At 42.9% G+C, this 23,248-nt stretch overlaps 2 protein-coding genes across 10 annotated transcripts in view; one reads left to right on the top strand and one right to left on the bottom strand.

Annotated features, from left to right (window-relative positions):
* The window catches only part of matr3l1.2 (matrin 3-like 1.2), a 19,844-nt gene extending 9,469 nt beyond the window's left edge, over window positions 1–10,375 (top strand). Inside the window, exons 10-22 of one of the 2 annotated variants that reach the window (XM_077533126.1) lie at window positions 1,238–1,362; window positions 1,442–1,700; window positions 1,764–1,922; window positions 3,088–3,190; window positions 3,292–3,308; window positions 3,396–3,518; window positions 4,245–4,373; window positions 4,458–4,586; window positions 4,673–4,803; window positions 5,888–6,356; window positions 6,432–6,552; window positions 9,986–10,101; window positions 10,174–10,375. In XM_077533126.1, coding sequence (XP_077389252.1) covers window positions 1,238–1,362; window positions 1,442–1,700; window positions 1,764–1,922; window positions 3,088–3,190; window positions 3,292–3,308; window positions 3,396–3,518; window positions 4,245–4,373; window positions 4,458–4,586; window positions 4,673–4,803; window positions 5,888–6,356; window positions 6,432–6,552; window positions 9,986–10,101; window positions 10,174–10,233 — 1,941 coding nt within the window. In that variant the 3' untranslated portion in view covers window positions 10,234–10,375. Of the gene's footprint in view, window positions 1–1,237; window positions 1,363–1,441; window positions 1,701–1,763; window positions 1,923–3,087; window positions 3,191–3,291; window positions 3,309–3,395; window positions 3,519–4,244; window positions 4,587–4,672; window positions 4,804–5,887; window positions 6,357–6,431; window positions 6,553–9,985; window positions 10,102–10,173 lie in introns of both variants that reach the window. The other variant, XM_077533125.1, reaches the window with a different exon arrangement.
* Window positions 9,890–23,248, bottom strand: LOC144026426 (uncharacterized). 8 transcript variants are annotated; one of them, XM_077533120.1, is made up of 22 exons: window positions 23,043–23,247; window positions 19,678–20,458; window positions 19,500–19,561; window positions 18,558–18,596; window positions 18,006–18,097; window positions 17,887–17,918; window positions 17,694–17,816; window positions 15,522–15,647; window positions 15,318–15,434; window positions 15,113–15,237; window positions 14,524–15,032; window positions 14,356–14,449; window positions 13,975–14,129; window positions 13,416–13,504; window positions 13,232–13,345; window positions 13,027–13,152; window positions 12,451–12,572; window positions 11,469–12,357; window positions 11,360–11,411; window positions 11,158–11,279; window positions 10,374–10,449; window positions 9,890–10,179 (listed from the first exon to the last, which is right to left on the bottom strand). In XM_077533120.1, exons 2-21 carry the CDS (start codon window positions 20,446–20,448, stop codon window positions 10,405–10,407), a joined length of 3,804 nt encoding a protein of 1,267 aa, XP_077389246.1. In that variant the 5' UTR covers window positions 20,449–20,458; window positions 23,043–23,247; the 3' UTR covers window positions 9,890–10,179; window positions 10,374–10,404. The 8 variants fall into 8 exon arrangements, 6 of the variants coding, with proteins under 6 accessions (XP_077389246.1, XP_077389248.1, XP_077389245.1 ...); XR_013285137.1 differs by having other exon boundaries at window positions 9,890–10,449; window positions 11,360–11,389; window positions 23,043–23,248; XR_013285138.1 differs by lacking the exon at window positions 10,374–10,449 and having other exon boundaries at window positions 11,360–11,389; window positions 23,043–23,248.

The raw sequence follows: 23,248 nt of genomic DNA, 5'->3' as shown, positions 1-23,248 counted from the left end.
AAATAATGACATACAGGACGATTCCCCCGTACAAGTTGCATTGCTCATCTGAGAACTGCTTGTGAAATTACGAATTTTATATATTTTTGATTGATTGATTAATTAGTCTGACCGTTTTTTTTTTGTTTTTTTTTAAACTTTACAAAATCATCGTGGGCCTGATCCGGCCCGCGGGCCTTATGTTTGACACCCCTTTTAAAGTGAGAATTTTGAGGGGAAAAAAAGTCAAATTCTCACTTTCATCAAGAATAATCTCAGAATTCTAAGAATGTCGTCAGAATTTTTCACTTTCAAGTAAGAATTCTGAGAATGACGTCAGAATTCTGAGTTTAAAGTCAGAATTCTCACTTTAATCTCAGGAATAATCTGAGAATAAAGTTAGAATTTTTCACTTTTCAAGTAAGAATTCTGAAAATAAAGTGAGAATTCTGAATTTATTCTCAGAATTCTGAATTTATTCTCAGAATTCTCACTTTAAAATGAGAATAATAGTAGCACAAATAAAGTCAGAATTCTCAGAATAGTCAGAATTCTCACTTTAATCTCAAGAATTATCTGAGAATTCTGACTTTAATCTTCTGAGAATAATTATAATAATATAATAATGTTACATGCCAGGGGGGCACGTAATTGATGGTGTGGGGCGCGGGTAGCACACAAGGAAGGAGGTGGGGGGAAAACAGGAGCACAGAGGGGTGGACATGACGGGAAACACAGGAGACACGAACACGCAGACACTACACCTCAAAGAATAGACAAAAATGGAGCCACCGCTCCCGAAGCACCGACTGTCAAAGTGCACCGAATGAATACTGACTGGTCAAACAGGTAACAACGGTTATGGCGAATGTCCTAAGTGAAAGGAATGGAAAATGGGCAATTAATGAATGGACGAGTTTATGGCGAATTGTGCACCCCACGAAAGACAGCGGACACTAAAACGAAATCAAACAAACTAAAGAGGCATAGAGACTGTGTGGGACCGAGGGGGAAAGCAAAAACACTGAAACCAAACAGACAGCCCCCTCTACCTGGCGGCAACAAAACTAAATAGGTGGTGGCACACCTGAATTGAGTTTGCCAATCAGGGCTCTCCAGCGCCCTGATTGCTCAGTCGAACGCAGATGCCCACCACTCAACATGCACACCTGAAACAAACGGCCACGTAACAATGTGGGCCGTAACAAATAATAATAATAATAATAATAATAATAATTCTGAATATTTTGCCGAGCAGGCCTTCATCCAGTTGGGAAGTCCCGAGGACGCCGAGATGATGGTCAAGTACTACACGCTCAATCCACTCACGATCAAAGGACGAGCCGTCCGCCTCAACATCTGCACAAAGTACAAGACCCTCAAGTGAGTCTGCGGGAGCGCTCGTCGCAGCCCGCTGAGACGGCATCTTCACCGCCGCCTTCTCCTTCTTCATCATCAACAGCATCAACCGCAGGCAGAAGGAAGGAGGCGGAACCAGGAGGAGGACGTCCCGATCCCGCTCGCCTTCCAGGCGCCGAGACGATGACGACGACGACAAATCGGCTTCGGACGACAACGAGGACGAGGTGGCGGGAGTGCTGGAAGGCGAGGGGGAGGAGCGTCAGAGCGCGACGGGCGCCGACGAGGAGGAGGAACAACCCATGCAGGTGCCCGCCCAAGAGGAGAAGCCTGAGGGAGGGGAGGACGGCCTTCAAAATCAGGTACCCACTCCCAGGTGCAAAAAGACGGGACGGAGGATTGTTCTAAAGTCGACGACTCCGCAGGCTGCTGACGATCACGGCAGGAAGGACGGCGACACGGATGACGACGACGTCACGGAAGAGATGCCCGCGGATGCGCAGCGGGGGGGCGAGTCGCAGGAGCAGCGCTGGGAGGCAGGAGGAGGTGGAAATCAGCCGACGGAGGAGATTGCTTCGCCACAGGCATGATATCGTCATTGTTGCGCGTTCAAACCTTTCTTAACTCTTTTGACTGCCACAAACATTGAATAATGATGAGTAAAATTACGACGTATGCCACCGTAAACGTTAAATGACGTCAACTACATTTTGTCTTTTTTTTTTTTTTTTGGGGGAGAGGAAAATGTACTTCACTTAATAAAAACTGGAATAAAATCTATCAACATTTTAGTTCATGAACAGAAACGAGAAATGATATGATTTTGTCAAATCCTGTCTTTGCTAATCTGTCACTGTGACACGCCCCCTTTCAAATCTGCAGCAAGCGCGTGCAACATCCACAAACATGGGACAGACATTAGGTAGATTAACCGTGAACGGTAAAAAAAAAAAAAAAAAAAAAAGTAAATTATAGTTATAAATACAAAATTAATCTTAACGGCTATAACATTCCAGCAATAATGTTAATGCTGGCTAATTTACTAGCTCTCGTTGCACGGCGCCATAGTAGCCACGTGTTGATATTTGTGTTTGTCATCAGAAAGATGAAATTAACATTTGTGAAATAGTTTTAGATCCAAAATGTTCAACATAATCTGACAAAAAATTACAGGAGTTAAATGATTGTCCTGACTAAAATGTTTTTGACTAAATCTAGACGAATGAAATGTTTTCTTGGACTAAAATGCTTGATTCATAGTGGACTAAATAAAAATGGGATATGGTTGAATAACTATGATTAAAAACTCACAAGTGTGATTGAAATTGGACCAAAACTGAGACTACATTTAAAAAATGGCAGCTCAAATGAATAATATTCTACGAGATGAGGGGATGTCAGAACCGCAGTAGCGGCTTTTGATGACTAAATCGGCAAATAAAAAAAACGATCAGCACGGCAATTGTCAGTAACAAAGTGCGCGCGCTCGTGTACACTTTTCAAAAGGAATCCAACGGCCACATTTAGCAGCCGTTCCACTAACGCTGCTGCTAAAATGTTAGCAAGCAAATTATCAATGTAATTTCAGGACGTTGCGTTGACAAGTCAAAAAAGTCCCTGACCTCACGCCGGTCTTGACGTATGAAAAGCAAATTGAGTTTTTTTTTGTTTTTTTTGGGAGTCACGGCAAGGCGTGGTCCTAACACGGAAGCGCAAACAATATTGACTTGGCGAGTCTTGTGCACTCAGGATGAGGACTTCCTGGAGAACATGGAGGACTTTGTGACACTGGACGAGCTCCCCGACGAGGACGAGAAAGAGGCCACTGCTGAAGAAGAGCCTGGCAACATCGGTAAACCTTCACGGAACTGCTTCCATTCGCGCCGTGATCGATTGAGCACCATGTTCACTCTTTCTTCTTCTCCTTCTTCTACTGCTCCTCCTCCTCCTTAGACCCGTCCAGGAAGGGAGTACGTAATCGGCATGAAGCGACCAATGATCCGAATGTCTCCATTTTGAAGACCGGAAGTGACCTGTGTGCCTTTCCCTCCGGTTAGGGGCTGCGGGTGGTCAATATCCTGGGGTTCAGACGAGGGTACAAGTTTCTGGACGAACTGCTGGGACTGGCCAGGCCCTTCGGGAAGGTGGTCAAGCATCTGGTCCTGGACTGGAGGCCTGAGGTGGTGTTCATTTGGTCTGCCCTTTTGAAATTTAGTCTTAGTTTTAGTCCAATTTCAGTCACACTTGTTACTTTTTATCACAGTTGGTTAACTGTTTTTTAGTCCATTTTTATTTGACTATAAATTTGAGCATTTTAGTTTTCATTTTAGTCCAAGAAAACATTTTATTCGTCTAGTTTTAGTCAGGACAATCATTTTACCCCTGTATATATTTTTTGTCAGCAGATATATTGAACCTTTTCGGATCTAAAACTATTTCACATAAAATGTGCTCATCTTTTTGATGAAAAACAACTTCACAATGACAGTGGCTGCTATTAGCTAGCTAGTAAGCGGTCACATTAACATTATTGTTGGACCGTTATAGCCATAGAATTGATCTTAAGTTGTAACTATAATTTCCTTTTTTTTTTTTTTTTTTTTTTTTTTTTTTTTTTTTTTTGGCTCTTTCAGCGCGATTCCACCTCCTGTCTGTCCCATGTGTTTGTGTTGTCACGTGACAGTGTGAAGTCCATTTTCATCTCGTCTTCATTCGTCGACGAAAATGCATACAGATTTAGTCCCACTTACTGTTTATTAATATTTAGTCTAGTTTTAGTCCGGAGAAAATTTTTGTTTACGAAATTGTTTTTGTTGATGAAATTAACAGTAGCCCGCCGCCGAGTCGCAGGCTGTCGTCGCCGATGCCGCTCGGGACTCATCCGCTCTGTTTTTTTTCCCGGTCAGGCGTTCCTCCAGTTTGCCACCGAAGACGAAGCGCTGGCCATGGTGAAGTTCTACAACGGCAACGTCCTGCCGTCGGTGTGTGGGCGCCCGGTGAGGGTCAACCACTCGTTGAGCTACCCGACCATCCAGGTGAGGAGGGCAGCGGTCTCGTCGTCGTCCACGGGCGGCGTGTCAACCGGCAGGCGCCCATCTGAGCGCTTCCTGGACTTGCAGTGCGGCGCCAGCAGGGTGGTGTACGTGGGCCAGTTGCCCAACAGCCGATACGAGGACAAAGAGGTCCTCAAACTGGCGGAGCCCTTCGGAAAAGTCAAAAAGTACTTCCTCAACCACATCAAGAGGGAGGTATGTCCATTCACAGGACATCCGCCGCCCGCTCAACTTGCGGTTGCTAACGCTTGTGTTTTTTTTTGTGTTTTTTTTTGCCCTAGTGTTTCCTGGAGATGGAGAAGGCAGAGGCGGCGGACGAAATGGCCCAAGCGTACAAAAGCAACCCAGCAAAGTTCCACGGCAGGCAGCTTCTCATCTACGTCAGCAGGAAGTACACGCAGCTCAAATATGGGTCAGTTCCGCCTCCCCCTCCTCCTTGTGCTTTACGGGACCGCCATGGAGTGTTCGTTTGATCTAACAGTTTTACATTTTGTCTGTTTTTGTCCAGTTTCAATCACGCTTGTTAGTTTTTATCAGTTAGCATTTTTGTCCAAGAAAACGTAATTTTAGTCCTCTAAAACGTCAAGTTTTAGTCAGGACAATCATTTGACCGCCCGTTTTTTTTTTTTTTTTTTTTTTTTGGTCAGCAGATTATGTTGAACATTTCAGCTCTAAAACTATTTCACATCAAATTTTCTCATCTTTTTTTAATGGAAAACAATTTGACACACAATTACAGTATGTCAACAAGTGACGCAACGTCATCTTAAACGAAATGAAGATAGAGGCGTCTCCCCTCATTTCCCCAAAATATTTCTGCCTCTTTCAACTAGTTTTAATTTTATCTCCATTTTAAAATTTACTTTGCTTTAGTCCAATTTCAGTCACGCTTGTTTAGTTTTTAGCAAAGTTAGTCCACCCCATCCTATTTTTATTTAGTCTATTTGTATTTGACTATAAATGGAGCGTTTTAGTCTTTATTTTATTTAGTCCAAGAAAACAATTGTATTCATTTAGTTTTAGTCAACAAAAACTGTCAACGTTTTAGTCAGGACAATCATTTGACCCCTGTATGTTGTAAAAAAAATAAATAAATAAAAATTCGGATGTAAAACTTTCACATCAAATTTTCTCATTTTTGTGTAAAACAAATTTACGCCATGCTACCAGCTAGTAAATTAGCCAGCACTAGTGAGTGGTCAGATTAACATTATTCTTGGAACATTATAGCTGTTAGCATTTTTTTTCTTTTTTTCTTTTCCAAAATCATGTAATTTTCATCTTGTTTTTGTTGATAGTTGAGTCCAGTTTATATGAAGTGAAGTACATTTTTGTCTCATCTTAATTAGTTGACAAAAAATGCATATTAATTTAGTCCCAGTTATTGTTTATTAATGAGGGTTTTAGTCTAGTTTTAGTCGGGTTTTCATTGACGAAATGAACACTAGTGTCATTTGTTGTTCAGCTTCCGTTTGGTCTTTGTGTCGTCACTGCAGACACGTCTGTGGTGCCGCCGCCGCCAAGAGAGTCTCGAGCAGTTCGTCTCCGAAGCCTTCCAAGTCTTCGGAAGAACCACCAGCCAAGAAAATCAAGGAGAAAGACGAGCACAAAGCAGGAATCAAGAAACCTGAGGAAGAGGAACCTCAAGAAGAAGTCAAAGCCCAGGAGGCGAAAGAGCAGACGACAACCCAGGAGGAGGAGGAGCAGCAGAAGCCCCAAGTGGAAGTCCAACCCGAGGAGGAGGAGGAGGAGGAGGAGGAGGAGGAGGAGCTTGAAAAAGAACAGAAGAAGCCCCAAGTGGAAGTCCAACCCAAGGAGGAGGAGCTTGAAAAAGAAGAGAAGAAACCTGGAGAAAAAGGGGAGGAGCAAATGGAAGCGCAGGAAGATAACGCGCCGAGTTCACATCTGCAGATGGAAGTGGACACCTCACAGAAAACGATTGCGGATGTTCCCGTTTGCCAGCAAGTCCGTTTTGCTCAAGTTTGTTTCTTGTTTTGCCGTCTCGTGTTTGCTGAATCGTTTTGCTGTGTTGTGATGCAGCTGAAAGAAGGGGAGGAGCCAGCAGCTGATTGGAAGGAAGCTAGAGTCCCCCCGCCCTCAGAGAGTAAAAGTGCAGTCGCATCTTTGCCGCTGCCGCCGTTTGACCCAGACAGCGCAATCGGTGAGCGAGCCGAGTAGTGTTAATTTTGTCTGCCATTTTTAAATTGAGTCACGTTTGTTACTTTTTATCACAGTTAGCCAACTTCATCGTGTTTTTTTATTTAGTCCATTTTTAGTCGACTATAAATTGAGCATTTTAGTCCAAGAAAACATTTTATTGGTCTAGTTTTAGCAACAAAAACTGGCAACGTTTTAGTCAGGACAGTCATTTTACCCCTGTATTTTTTTTTTTTTTTTTTGTCAGCAGATATATTGAACCTTTTCATATCTAAAACTATTTCACATCCAATTTTCTCAGCTTTTTGATGAAAAACAACTTGACACACAATTACAGAGGTTACTATGGCTCCATGTGTCAAGCTAGTAAGATAGCCATGATTAGTTAGCGGTCACATTAACATCATTGTTGGACCGTTATAGCCGTTGGATTCATATTACGTTATAACTAGAAAAAATTCCCGAGTAAATTTTGGATGTGACTGCTGACTCTTGCAAGGTGGAAAGCCGCATGCACTGAACAGTTTGCCAAATCCTGGTGAAATCAAGTCAATCCCTCGGTGCTATATTTGTAGATCTTTTCCCCCCTTCTCCACTCATTTTTATGGGACTTTTTTGGGGGAATTGCGTCAACATGGTAACTCGGAATTCTGACAAATAATTCCCCGCCGAGTAGGGTTGTCACAAGAACCGATACTTTGGTGCCAAGTCAATGCCAAGATTCTGAAAATGTGACGGTACTGCTTTTTCTACAATACCCGCCGTATCGTTGGTATCGAGGCGGCATATCTGGCCGCGTCTTTTGTGTTGTTTTGGGGATTTATTTATTTATTTATTTTTTAATTAATCCCACACGCACTCACTCACACAAGCTTACATCATGCAAACTGTAACTGGGTGGATATGAGCGCTTATCTGGCAACCCACCCAACGTCTAATGACGTCACGTGACTACCCTCCCGCTGCGACAATAACAAGGAAGAGTAACATGCGTGCAACATGGAAGTAGCTCGCACATCTGCGTCGTCTTCAACTGCAGCGGCCCCTCAATTAGTTAAGAAAAACACCAAAAGTCGCGTATGGAAGTAAATGGATTTGAGGTTGATGCGCAGGGATTGAGATGCCCAAATAGTTTCCAGACGAAAGGGGAACACATCCAATTTAGCGAAACATGGACATCCAGACTTGTACAAAGAATTCAATGCAAGTGCATTTGAATTCCCGTGTTATCATTGTTGTCCATATCTAAACTAATAACATTAGTATGATGACCCCACACTCAATGCTGTACTGCGTATCTGATACTTCATGTTAGTTGAATGTAATTTTGGTGCTTCGTATGTTGTTTGTATGTAGTTTTTGACTGTTATGTAATTTTATTTTATGAGGACTACAGATGGAAATTAGCATTTTGCTAAATCTGGTGCAGCCATCTTTTTAATGTTACTGCACACTGTCCTTCTAATAAACCAAACCCAATGAGCGAAGTAACGTTACCGTTATGTTCAGCCTCGTCTGTCCCGCATAATAAAGTTAGGAAATTTTGCCGGGCAGCTAATTTACTGACTCACCCAAAGTAACATTAAACAATCCTGAAATAATATGTCAATCGTTATTCGTTATTTTGTTCATTTGCGTGTACGCCGTGCTGTGAGGCTACGTGCTGCAACTGGTTGGTAAATAAGCAGCACAGTATGAGATTTTTATTTTTTAATGCTACATTCACTGTGATGCATTTTTCATTTTACAGTATTTTAGTGTTTAGTACTTAATGTTTATTTATTGAACATATAAACATAACATATAAACATAAACAAATAGCAAATAAAAATTTAAAGAAGAAACTCATAGCAATTATTTGTGATGGTTTACATGTCCAAAGGAGAAGAAGTTAAAAACTTATCTAGTCTTACTCCTGATTCTTTGTATCTTTTAACTTATTCCATTATTAAATCCAGTAAATTAACAAATTACAATAAAAGAAAATGTGTAATCCTGCTCATGTAGGCAATTTCACTTTAACATAAAATTGTCAGTAGCATATGTACATTAATTTCTTAGGCATACACAATAATAAATCCTCATACCTACATATCCAATTTTCATTACACTCATAATGGTACATCAAAAAAATAAAAATAAACATTTCTGCAATTGTACTAGCTCATGTCTGATTTAAATAATCCTCTTGAACATTGCTTTGAAACATTTTTTTTAAACTCAACAAATGACTTGCATCTTTTCAAGTCATTACCAAAATGATTCCACAAATGAACACCTCTTACAGAAACACACATTTGCTTAATATTTGTTCTTATTTTGATTTTTTTTTTTTTTTTAAGACACTTGTGCCCCTTGTGTCATAAGGACTCTCTCTAATTTCAAATGGCTTCTGAATACTATGGCAGAGTAGATTGTTGTAAGCTTTATACATTATTTGTGCTATTAATGTACTTAGCTAGGACATGCACAGTATTATTTTATTGTTCACTATTGTTTAATACATTAATGCACAGTATTTTAATTTAATGCTTTAAAGCTACATGCCAATTGTTCTGTTTAAGTACACAGTATCATTGTTTGTTGTTCACTTCTAATAAAGGAGTGAATGTTGAAGTACATGGAATTTAATGCTTATTTTCTATTTTTACTGTGGTATCGAAATGGCATCGAGAATCGTGGAATTTCAGTGGTATTGGTATCGAATACTAAGTTTCTGGTATCGTGACATCCCTACCGCCAAGTCAGATCGAGCCGCATCTTTTGATACCTCGTTTGTGCCGGTACGTTCAACGATGCGGGCCGCATTTTGTCTGAAAATTCTGGTAAAGAAAGAAAAAAAGTTCAACGCCATTTTCTAGGATAGTAATATGTGCCTGCTTTGCAAGCGGTAACAACGCTACTGCTTTGCTCCGCAGAAGTCACACGTGAAATGTGTTGATTAAATGATTGTTTAGATTTTGTTAATGAAATTAAAGGGCCTGTCAGTAGGTTTGACAGTTTCTGTTAGTAAACGAACCGTTTGTTTGTAAACAAACAATTCAAAATGGGCGCCTCCCATGGCTCAACCCACACGAGCTCAACGTTCACACCCCCTGCCTCTGCCCCCTGCCTCTGATCACTCTAATCACTCTACACGCAAACAAACAACCCGTCTGCCTACACGCCCCCCGCCGCTCCAGCCACGCCCACTCCCAACCCCCGCTCTGCGATTGGGTGGAGGGGGAAACAACTGTCTGTCCACAGACACCACCCAGAAACGTCCCGTTGTTGACAAAACAAACACAAAATGGTAAAATTAAAAAAAATCACCACCATACATTAACTTAAGCCAAGAGGAGTTAGTGTGTGCATCCTGTATTTAAAAAGTGCCTTTTCCAGAGTGAAACTGGCAGACAGCGCCTTTAACACGACTGCCGGTTGTTGCTTTGGTGTAGGTGTGGAACACATCAAGATGGGTTACTACTGCCGCGTGTGTCTCCTCTTCTACTCCAACGAGGACATGGCCAAGAAGACGCACTGCAGCAGCCAAGCGCACTACGACAAGCTGCAGGTGAGGCCACGTCTGCCGTCGCCTGCCGTGCCACAAGAACGGCCTGCCCAAATGTCACCTTTGTCCTTTCAGAAATATCTGGAGAAGGAACGAAGCAAAGCAGAAAAGCGAGCCAAGAAGACAAGCGTCTGATTTCCATCACTTTTTCTTTTTCTTTCAGGAGCAACCAACGCAATAGACAAGTGTGTTATTGTCTTGTTCATGTGATGTTGCCACCAGTGCGGTGGACTTAAGTTAGCATGTTTTAAGAAATAAATGTTTGACACACTTACAAGTCAAGTCACTTTATTGGCAAAGTAAGAATCAATGAAAAGTTGGACGACGTTCTCTCACATTTTTCATCATCTCCTGAAATGACAACACAGCTTGCCACATTCAAAACGAAAAGAAAACCTCTCCCATGGACCAAGGTTATTTGAGTTCAAATTAAAATTCTAAAAACAATTTTGTTATAACAAAATAAAAACAAATGCTTTTTAAAAAATGAAAACTGAAATTACATTTTATGTTTTTTTAACCAAGCTAAAACTTAGTATAATGATAGCAAAAATGTTCTTGGTTTTCGTCTTTGGTAATGAATTGAACGCATGAGCCTTTGGGGATGATTTGAAATGTGATTTGAAGTACATTTATTTTGATATTAACCAGAATAAGGATGTTTGAAAGTGTCCTGCGGAAGTGATGTCATCTCACAGCAGCCAATAGAAAAGCACCAAAAGATGTCGCTCACATGGTGTTTGTTTGTTTTTTAATATTGTGGACAAGTCATACACATTTAACAAGAGTAAACAACTAATTTTTAAAATTTATATTGATATAAATAGAAATTTAATAAAAATTTAAAATTTCCCAGAGGGAGCCATCCCAAAGGGATCAATAAAGTCAAGTCTAAGTCTAATACTGAAACTAACTAAAACGAAGCATTTATTAAATAACTAGCTAACAAAAACTAACAGAACCACCCTGAAAACTAATAAAGTAACTCAATTTGGAAAAAACTCAAAACGAACTCTAATAACCCTGCCATGGACCCGACCTTTTGTCCGACTGTCTCACCTGATATTTGAGGTGGTGCTGGCGACTGCTGCAGTGCTGCACTTTGGCTGCTTGTTCATCAGCGTAGATGGGATGACACAAGATGCAGAAGTAGCCGGTCACGGGACGCACAAACTCGCTTCCTGTGAGCATCCGCAACACGTCAACGTAGTCAAGCGGGAAAGCTCGCCGGTCGGTCCTGATCAAGGTGGAGACGGCTTACCGACAGGCTGGAGGGCTTCCGTGCAGCTACCTGAAGAAAGTCCGTCAGCTTCCTGCAAACGCCAAAGATATCAAAATTCATCCAGCATACAAAAAAACAAAAGACGCACCTGATTGTTGTCATTCTCTACAGACGTTTGACTTCTCTTTGCAGGCCCAGCCGTGTCCTCGGGAGATGCGCTTCTTCTCATTAAGGTCTCCTGACAACAGGAGTCTGTCAGGGACATTTTCTCTGACACTTTTGAAAAGACACTTTGGCTCTCTGTGTTTTTCTCTTGTGTCTCCGACTGGCTTTGACAAGTCTTTTTGGATTTGGACTCCATGTTCATTTCTTCCGACTCACTCCCGTCCTTTCTTCTCTTCTTGGCCTTGGACTCCTTTTCTAAAGTGTTCCGACCTTCGGATTCCATCTCGGCAGTTTTCTCGCCTTCTGGCATCATCTGGAGAGTCTTTTTGCCTTGTGACTCAAACTGCAGAACGGTGGTCCCGTTGTCTGACTCCATCTGCAGCCTCTGCCCACCTTGGGATTGATTGTGCGGCGTTTTCGCGTCTTTTGATTGGACATTGTTGGCGTTGCCACCTTCTGATCGATCCTCAAGACTTTCTTCGTCATCTGATTTGTTGTGTGAAGTCTTTCCGCCTTTCAATTGGGCATTGCGAGTGTTGTCATCTTCCACTTTAGGCTCAAAACTCTTTCTGGTGTCAGACATGAAGACCAGTGTCTTCCCATCTTCTGAGCCCATGTCCAGAGTCTGGTCGGACTCTGACTTGATCTTGGTCTTTCTGGATTGTAATTCAACATCCTGAATATTCCCGCAGTCGGACCAGGATGCAGATTTCTTATCTTGAGCTATTTTTTCCTTGTCCTGGTCTGACGTGGACAAAGGCTTCCTTCCGCCTTCGGACTCCTCTTTGCCTTTGCTGCTGCGTTCAGCACATGAGCTACTCCCACGTCTGTGCTCGGCCGTCTCGCGCTCGTCGTCCCGGTCAACCGGCAAGCTGCAAACGAGGACGACGAGTTTAGCGCCACCGGTCTGGACCAAAAAGACAAGCCGACGACAAAAAAAAAGAAAAAAAAAAAAAGACGCTGACCCGTCGAGGAGGCGCCGATGTTGACTTGAGATCAGGACGACGGTTCTCGTGTTCCTCAAGGAAACGCTGAGTTGACTGAAAACTCTGATGGCCTCTGAGCTGTGTGACATCTCCAGGAAACCCTGAAAGAAAAACAAGTTTGAATGGGTTACAGATAGTGCTGGGAATAAAAGTCGACCAAGTCGGTTTGATCGACCAGAAAAAGTGGTCGACGCAAAACTGCATGCGTCGAAGCTATTTTAATCATTTTCAAAAACATTTTGCGGCACCTGGACGTTGCCGGGACGCCCGGAACGAATATTTCGGACACTTATTGCTGACGGACTCCGGTTCACCACTACTAACTAAGATGCTTCTTAGGGTTTGTTTGTGATCTCTTTAGACTGAAAAGGGAGAAAATCAACATCACTACATGTTTTACAATCCACCTCAAAATCGCTAAATAAGAGCTTTCGAGGTTCCATTCCAATTTATCTACTTTACAACGGCATTGTCAAAATAATGAAACAAACAGGCGTCTGCAGCACGTGACTTATGGTGTCGTAAAGATGTGGAGACGTTTCAGTTGGACGAAACCTTTCGTTGCTCATGCAGAAGACTGTATCGCACCGGCGTCCCCAGGCCTTCGACCAGCCCGACGAAGACGTCGGCGTCGCAGTACGCCAGCGGAAGCTCTTGGAAGCAGACCACTCGCGACGCGTGCTGGAGGAGGCACAACAAGCCGGTGAGAAAGTGGGCCGGACGGACAAGCGCGCCAGCCACGGGAAGCGGCGTCCCGTACCCGCTCGTAGTCGCTGCAGTCACCGTCGGCACAATCGGACGACAAGCAAGACGCTCGCCCACCTCCTTCCCGTCCCGCTTCATCCTGCGTGATGCAATCCTCCAAGTCCACATCCTGCAACGTCACAAGTTGGAAGATGGAAATGCCGACGGGGGGTTTGCGCGGACGGCGCTCAAGTCTCCACCTCGTCCGACTCGTCCTCCGCTTTGATGCCGGAATCTTTATTTTCTTTGTTGTCACCGGCAACCTTGCACTCTTCTTCCTTTCCTTCACCTAAAAACAAACAGTCCACATACATATACGTATATATATATATATATATATATATATATATATATATATATATATATATATATATATATATATATATATATATATATATATATATACGTATGTGTATATATACATATACATACAATCATACACACACACATATATATATATATATATATACACACACACACATATATATACATACACTTTTTTTTTTTAAGAGAGCGGAGGCAATATATGGAGAAAAAATAAATAAATTGCAACTTTCTAAAGTGGCAAATTTGCGACTTTCTAAAGTCTAAACACTGATGATTTTTTTTTTAAATGCTTTGTTGTGTGCTAAGAGGGAGAGAGCTTAGAAAAACAAAGCAAAACAATTTGAAGTTTTAATACAGTTTTCAAAGAAGGTCTGCCAAAATTCTGGTCTGCAAACCCCCCACGCCAAAAATAAATAAATAGGTTGACCGTACATTGAATTGGGAGCATCCGGCTCTCAGGTTGAGGCGAGTCCTCTTCTTCAACCTGATGTTTTTGTTGGTGTTCGTCTCCGCTTTCTAAATCGTCGTCCAGCAGGTCCTCACCGAGTACCGCCATTCCCTCGATGTCGCTGTCATCATCCGTGGAGCTGCAAGAAGCACGTTAAATGGCCGTGACCAGCGCGGACACGCAGTCGCCACCAAAAGTCTCGGAATGACAAGGTCAACTCCTTTTTGTTTTTGTTGTATACACACAGGACATTTCAGATGAAGATGAATGTGAGATGAAAGTTTTGAATTTCATCCGAGTTCCATCAACATTTGTTCAATTATCAAAACCAATAAAAATACAAAATTGCTGTTGCCATTGTGTACCTCGCAACAACGTAGTCGGCATCTACATCCACGTTGCTGAGCTGTTGGTCAACACCGTCAGCTTGTGACGCCGCAGCAGAAGCGCAAGTGGATGCTGCGAACGAGGACAAAAAGACGAATGGACAAAATGCGTCTTCTGTCGACAACTTCCTCAGTCGCTTTTTTTACCAGTCTTATCTGCTTCTGACATGTTGCCACTGCAACTACTGGACTTCTCTTTGGACTTTGACCTTGTCTTCCTGTCTCTGGATCTGGACCTGAATTTCCCATCTCTGGACTTGGAACGGGCCTTTCTGTCTCGGGACTTTGACCTTGTCTTCCTGTCTCTGTCTCTCGATCTGGACCTGACATTCCTGTCTCTGGACTTAGACCGGGTCTTTCTGTCTCTGGACTTTGACCTTGTCTTCCTGTCTCTGCCTCTGGATCTGGACCTGACCTTCCTGTCTCTGGACTTAGACCGGGTCTCTCTGTCTCTGGACTTGGACCGGGCCTTTCTTTCTCGGGACTTTGACCTCGTCTTCCTTTGACGGGAATGAGACCTGGCCTTCCCGTCTCCAGACTTGGCCTTGCGGTCTCCTCCGCCGCTCTTGTCGGACTCATCTGGCATGCGGTCTGAATCGGCGCTCGTCCTCACCTTGCTCGATTCTTCTGGGTAGCGTTGAGCGAACGCATTTGTTCTGGAAGAAGGCGGGAGGGAGGTCATGAAGTGGAGCTGGCCCAACGAGGAGCAGCATCCGGACTGTCAAGTCACACTCACCCGAGGCTGGCGGTTTCCACGGCAAAGGAAACCCGGAGAACTTGGTCATTGATCCTCAGCTTGTTGGAAGAATAATAATCCACCAATTTTTCAGCGTCTTCCAGATTTTTCATTTCAACGCATGCCTGCAAAGATTGTGGATGTGGTGAAAAAGCGGCATGGAACTTGACGTGACGAGACGCTTTGCCACCAAATGCAGGCTGACCTGGGAGTGCTGGAAGAGCGTGTAGACGGGCGCACCAAAGCGTTTGACGACCGCGAGGAGGTCCGACCTGTCGTCGTGCGATTGCGGAGGCGGCGTGAAGTCGACCACGCGAGAGCTCTGGACAAAAGCACCAAGCGAATGAAGATGGCCACAGGAGGACTTGCATGTGATCGTCAATCCATCCGTCCATCCATCAACACGCACCTTGACAAAATGAAAGGCCTTGGAGATGCTGAAGTCCAGCCGCTGGCCTTTTACGTTTGGAGGACATTTGTTGTGGAACGTCACCAACTCCTGCGTCTGCTCGGCCGATTCCAACTCCACGAAGGCCTGATAACAAAACAGCATGGAGCTTCTCCTCAACTTTAGGTCAGACGTATCATGTTATCACGCAACAAACTTTTCAGCATATTTACATGATGCAGTAAAGAACAGTGTTGTTCCGATGCCCCGATACTGCATTAAAACAGTGGAATCGGTATTGGTGAGAACTGACAAGTAACATGCCGATATCATTAACTCATTCACCCTCAGCCATTTTAGAAAATTTAAAAATTTTCAATACCCACGCGATATTATGTTCAATAATTATATATACTGAATCTACCAAATGACAGAATAGAATAGAATAGAACCTTTTTGCCTCGTCCCGTTCCTTTATAATTGACAGCAGGAAAATGTAGGTTTGCCAAAATACAGCCATTTCTCACATGGACTCTGAAACTGTGTTTATTTCGTATAAAAAGGGGCATTGATGTCATCTACCGGTGGTTGGGCATCAGTTAAGTTTTTTCCAAGTTTGACATTTACAGTGGAGCATAATCAGATTCTCCCCCAATATCCCCGCTCTAAAAAATGTATAATTGACAATTGTACTTGAAATTCCAATGCTAATATAGGACGTTGGATGCAGCATCTTGTGTCTTGCTTGTGCACGACATTCACTGACATGTGACATGTTCACTGCATGCTGATCTAAGATATCTTATTGGCCCTTGAATGCTCTGAATCGATGGCAGGACAGCTTTTTCATGTTGAGAAAAAAACAAAACAAAAAAAACAGTAGGTATCGGTATCAGCCGATACTGCAAAGTTGGGTATCGGAATCAGTATCGGGGGCCAAAACACGGTATTGCAACAACACTAATAAAGAACCTTTTCAAAAGCCAAATATTGGTGATATTTGGCTTTTGAACGACTTTGTAAATGCGCAAAAAGCCAAATAAGCTCTTCTTTGGGTTTTGAAAAACCCAAAGAAGAGCTTATTTGGCTTTTCAGGCCAGACCCAGGCCTGGCTGAGAGAAAAGCCTGTCCTAATGCTGCATTGGAGGATGGTGGGAAGTCAGATATATCCCAGCTGGTTTTTCCCAGTTCTGATCTGAAAGCCTTTGAGGCAAAATTAAACAACCAAAACGGTGGATAGTGGTCCATTGTTTTTTATTTTGGTTCTTAAAACTAATTTTGACCTCCAGCAAACTTACCCGCTCAAAATTCAGCTTCATTTATTGTTTTTGTCTTATTTCATGAGCATTCCATACAGTTCAGTGTATAATTTAATACAGGGAGATAGCAGCATACTGTCGCATACGTTGTTACATCAAGTTATGTGCAATATTTATGAATGAAGAAAGCTATCGCGTTTTATCCTCAAGTAAATTATGTTTTACCATTCACGGTCAGTGGTCGCGATTGTAGAGTGACATCACTTGGAGCCCGTCTGTGAAGTCGGGCTCCTTTTCCCCCCCCACTGACTTTACAAGTGGAATTTCTGTGTTCATTGGGGCGTTCCCGTACACACTTCCTGGTTTCAACTCGGAAAAGTCCCACTTCCGACCATCCTCGAATGCAGCATAACTTCATAATGACGTCATTCGTGCCACACGTTGCAATTTTGATGGGGATATTCCAACTGATCACAATGATCATGTGAATGTTTATGAATGCATGTAAACGGGTCACCCCGATGTGTGGCTGTACAAGCACAAGCTTTGCCTTCGAGCGCACTCCCACTAGGGCTATTTCTTCAATACCGTAACGTACAATGCCCCTCGTGTGAGCACCCTCCTAATGATTGAAAATCAAAAGTGCTCTCTGTATTCTACTCCTGTTGTAGCAGTTGGGAGGGTTTGAACTATGAAGTTAGCATGACTTCCTGTTTTGGTGGCATTTCCAACTATTGTTAAACGTGCTCGCTTGCATGTTGTCTTGAATGAGGTGGCTTCATCGGACGCAGGTGGTGCTAGACGCCAAATTTTGGGCCTATGCTGGAAAATTGTCAACATAAGTCTGAGATCAGTCCAACCATATGCCTCAAGTCCCCGACCCTTAAATGAGGTCAAGTTGTGACATGAGTTCGACATGTCGATGTGAACGCACCAGCGATGGAAACATGAGGATCCTGGTGACGGCTCCGAAGGGTTCCGCCAGCTTCCGCAGGTACGATTCTTCCACTGACCGAGCAGGAAACTTGACGCACGCCACTTTGCTTCTCTGAGCAAGCTGAGAGGGAAGCGGCTCACACATTCAGATGCCTCCAAAACTAATTGGGACAATCAGTCTCATGTCTTACCTTCTTCTCTGCACTCTTAGTGGCCTGCGACCCTGATGGGCAGAAGAAATACAAGAAGTTTGGAATACAAGACTTTCGGAATACAAGAGTGAGGAGTCAAAGACAATTTTGCCACTTACAGGCTTGCGACTTACTGGTGCTGTCGTCTGTGGAGTGCGTCGACTGCAGAGCGTCCCCGTCGTCCCTCTTCTTCTCTGCCGGTCGTTCAGCTCTTCAATGTGACAAAACTTGTCTCAGTGCATTACTAGTTTTCTCTTTTTACTCAGCTGCTAACAAATGCGGACGCTTTGTGGTCTGCTCCCTTCCTTCCACATTTGCTCTCATCCTCCTTTACGTTCAATTATCATCTTCGACCCCTGCCGGATCCCGATAACATTTGTAATACTTGGGCAGCTTTGAGGAGCTGATCTACAAATCATGGGCCCTGTTTTGGAGAAGATTCTCTGAGGAGGGACTGACATTGTCAAGACTCCATCCGCCATGTCGCAGCGTTCCTGCGACTTCCATTGATATCTTTTCTCAACTTTTTCCCTCGCAGACGAGCGTGTTCGCTCTTCTTTCCTCCCCTTCCTCTTGATGCTCATATGGCGCCACTTGCACCCATGCATGTGCAGGCCGAGACTAACTGACAATCAGTAATTGACAATCGTGCGCGGTCGCATTGGACTCACCCAGTGAGCGCGTCCATGCGGCAGTCCCACGTGGGAAAGCTGAGGAGGAGAGACGGCAGATGAGCGGGAAAGTGGCAGGAAGTCGTGAGTAGCGTTCATTTCGTCAACGAAAACTAAACAAAAATCATTTCCTCAATGCACATTTTTCACCGGACTAAAACTAGACTAGACCCAAACAACTAGACTAGACTAAAACCCTCATTAATAAATCATAAGTGAGACTAAATCAGTTTGCATTTTCAGCGACTAATGAAGACCAGACGAAAATGTACTTCACTTCATAAAAACTGGACTCAAATCTATGGACATTTTAGTTCACGAACAAAGACGAGATGAAAATTATATAATTAAAAAAAAAAAAAAAAAAAGCCATCGGTTATAACATTACAACAATAATGTCATCTGACCACTAACTAATGCTGCCTAATTTACTAGCTAAAAGCATGGAGTCACAGTAGATAGACACTTGTTGATATACTGTAATTGTGTCAACTTGTTTTTCATCAAAAAGATGACAAAAAATTTGATGTGAAATAGTTTTAGATCCAAAATGTTCAACGTAACTCCTGACAAAAAATATACAGGGGTAAAATGACTGTCCTGACTAAAACGACAGTTTTTGCTGACTAAAATAAGACAAATACAATTGTGTTTTCTTGGACTAAAATAATGACTAAATGCTGGGTTTATAGTGAGCTAAAAATAGATTAAAGGGATACTTGAGCACTAGTTAATGAAGTTATCAAATTTATTCTGGACAAAATATGAACTTTTCATTGCTGAAAATGGCCCAATGAGTCAAGTAGCCCTTTAAATAAAGATTGGATGACGTAGACTAATGGATAAAAACTAATAAGCGTGATGGAAACTGAGCTAAAAGTGAGACTAAATTTAAAAATAGCGGATAAAATGTCACGAGTAGCAATTTGAGGAGAGACTTACCGCTGCAGCAGGCTTTGTTGCCCATCGGCATGCTGGCTGTCATGGATGTGTTTGGTCCAATTCTGAAAGCAAAAGCACACGTCAGATCTCGTCCATGTCTCGATGACAGCCCAGCTCACCGAAGGCCGCGCCTTCTCACAAAGTGCCCAAATGGGGATCAGACCGTCAGTCGGCTTACCTCCGCTGAGATGATGTGGATGTTGCACAGAGAACACCGCGTTGGGTACGTCTGAGGCTCGGCGTCGTAGAAATCACGCATTTCCCGTTTTGACGGTGTTGTGGGGCCGGCGGGCCGGCTGCGAGTTTGACTGGCGGAGACGTGACCTCGCTCCAAGGAGGAGGAGGAGGAGGAGGAGGAGGAGGAAACGGTTGCCGCCGTTCTTCCAGGCCCGGCGTCTGCATAGGATCCGGATGAGCGCAACGCGGGCTCGCTCCTTCTGGCAAGCGTCTGGGAGACTGGAGCGCACATTCGGGGATTCTGCCAGCGATCTCCTCGCCAGTCGCAAACCCGCTCTGCTGGAAGATGCGCTGATTTGATGTGGTCGAGCGGGTACTGAACCAACTGGCCAGGATCCAGACGTAGGCGGCCGACGGGCGAGCCGGGACGGTGAGACGAGGAGACGGGAGGAGGCCGAAGCGCTTCTCTGCCGGATTTGATTTGACGGAGGAGGCGTGGCAGAGACTCCACGCTCAGCTCGTCCTCGGGGAGCTCGGCGAGGAGCGTCAAGTCGGCGGGCTCCAGACCGCAACTGCTCAGAATGCTGAAGGTGTTGTCTGTCACCGACGACGAGGATGACATTCCGGACTTGGACCCGGACACATACGGCCGCTGCCACCGGTCCAGCGAGGAAAGGCGGCGGCACTCCGAAAGGCCAGCGGCGGTGGCCGGACCGGGTCGGAGGTCGGTGTCACACAGCGGCGTTTGTTGAGGGCAGCGGCGGCGAGACATAGCGGGAACGCTGCAGACACAAGTGCCAGGGAAGAAGGCCAACGATGAGTGACAAGGTCTCGCTGCAAAGGTCAAACATTTCCGTGGCAATGCCCGTCGGCAGAAGCGTCACACTTGAAGAGATGGCCATCATCACCGTCTTGTTTTAAAACATACCAATAAATCTCAACCAAACGTAAAGGCTGTTGTTTCTTCCTGTGACTCGTTAACTCATTTGCTCCCAAAACCGTAGTAATATGTTCTATTTTAAATATTATCTGTGTCCCAAAGACGTATTTATATGTTTGTTTGTTTTTTTTTTATGCTAGAGCATACAGAAGGCTTTGATGATGCACCCTCTGCACTGAAGAGAAGGGTTGAAGCAATGGTAGTTCCTACAAAAAACGGCCAGCAGGTGGCAGCAGAGTATAAGAGACCAACTAGGGCCCTGGTTAAATACTGTATAAAGCAAATAGAAATGGAAATTAAAATTCTTAGTCCCTGTATTACAGTTACATGCTGTCACACCACACCTTATTCCAGATGCAATGCCACCCAACATTTAGTCCCAAACATCTTCGCTCCATCTCTAGACACTTTGGATTTAATATAATTCTTTTGCATATTTATTAAAAATTACTATCATGTATAATTTTTTTAAATTGATAGATATTAGTAGCACACCTTAGGTCATTTCCTAGACCATTCCATAAATTAACCCCTCTTCGACTTATACAATGGCTCTTTAGGGTGGTACGAACACACTGTACCTTAAAATGATGTGCTCCCCTAAAACTATAATTACCATCTCTATAAGAAAACAATTGTATTTTTTTTGGAAGATGACTACTATTTGCTTTATATAATAATAGAGATCTAAGTTTTACTAGATCTTCAAGCTTTAATAATTTAGATTCCAAAAACAGTGCGTTCGTATGAGCCCTGAATCCGACATTGTGCATGAGCCAAACAGCTTTCTTCTGTAGTCTAAATAAAAATTGTTTTATACGTGTTTCCACAAACCTCGATACAATAGCTTAAGTATGGAAGAATAAGTGAACAATAAAGTATGTGGAGTGATTTTTTATCAAGTAAATACCTGCATTAACTCGTCATTATTGCAATATTTTTTTGCTAATTTGGAACAGATGCTATTTATTTGAGGTGTCCAACTAATATTATGACTTAATATCACACCGAGAAACTTGTATTCCTTTACCATCTCAATTTTACTTCAAACAGATAAACCAGATAATAAAGAAATCAGCTGATAATTATCGGCAGTTATCGACTAATTTCACGTCATAAAAATGAACCAGATGATGATGATAAACTTGCCACGTTGATCCATCTGTTGTGGTTGATAAACTTGCCACGTTGATCCATCTGTTGTGGTTGTGGCTGATGATGTACTCAACTCATCAACCCCTCCCCTCTCCTGTGGTAGTGTCGTATATTTGTGACATCATAATGCGTGCAACCTCAATGATTGCAGTCTTTTCAAAACACGAGTGATATTAAGAAACTTCCTTAAGTTTGAAACTGAAATTCTACTTCTTATGCTCCAAACATCAAAAAGCGTATGGAGTAGGAATGACAAAATGTTGAACTGTCGTGATTGTATTGTCGTGCTGTTAATGTTTTATGGTATGTTTGTTTTGTTGTGTTTCTGTAAAGAACTTTGTGGCTACTAAGGCCGTTTGAAAGCATTATATGAAATAGACTAAGTGCAATTTCTGGAGAAATTGCGTGGAAATGCTGAAAGCACATTGAGAGATAAATTATGAAATTATAACCTCCTGGTTACTGGACAATGTGCTTTACCAACTATGCCACTGAGCAGTATCAGACACCTGGTAATGATGCTAAGTTATATATATTGAAGTGGGCGTGGAAAGTGATATTTAGAAAAAGTCAAATGTCTGTCCCATTGAAAATGAATGGGGAAAAATTGATATCAAATGTTAAATTGTGCAAATACTGTAAGTAATGCGGAATCAGACGATATATACCCCGGGAGGCGTGATTTTCTTTTTAAGCTAGTGGAAATTTGAACAATGTAAATTGGAAGTATTATTGTTGATATTGTTGAGTATTATTGAGTTGTTAGGCGGAAAAAAAATGTGGAGAATAAAAATCACACTAACATATGTGGGAATGTTTCCCACAATAAAGATGTCTTGACTTGACTTAAAAATAAAAAAGCCCCCACTCACAAAATGTTGACTCCCCCCTCACCCCCCCAAAATTGACTCTGCATGCAGATGTTGGCCAGAAATCATTTCAGTTTTTAAAGAGTCCTAATATTAGTCATGGGAGAAAATATGACATATCCTCGGAATCTTCTTAAACGTGTAAATCAGTTCAACTTTAAGGCAGTGGAAAATTCCATAACTGTCTTCACACACGAAACAAACAAACAAAACGGTCTGTTTACAACTCACGACTGACCGCAAGGAAATTATTGCAATCTCTTTTTAACTAACCAAAAACTAAAAATAAATTAAACTGATGTTGGCAATAAAAATCCATTCGGATTCTCTGAAACTCGGATGCTAGGATGTTAGCATAGCAGGCTAAAAAAACATCTGATCTCAAAACAAAAACACATTTACCTGAAGTGTAAACAGCTGACCAGCTCACGCAGTCATGACGGAGTCAAAGCTGCGCTTCGATCTCAATTTGACCAAAAGACTAGCGAAGAACCTAAAAAAAATATGTTCATTAAAGGCAAAAAAAAACGAAAAATAAAAGCCAAGCTGAACATCCACTGGACTGACTGCACTTCTTCTTCGCCGACATGACGTACGAGCAGCTCAGC

This window comes from Festucalex cinctus, chromosome 9 (assembly GCF_051991245.1).
Source record: "Festucalex cinctus isolate MCC-2025b chromosome 9, RoL_Fcin_1.0, whole genome shotgun sequence".
Lineage (NCBI taxonomy): Eukaryota > Metazoa > Chordata > Actinopteri > Syngnathiformes > Syngnathidae > Festucalex > Festucalex cinctus.
Note: the sequence above shows the minus strand (reverse complement) of the source record. Positions and strands in the feature narration are given on the sequence as shown.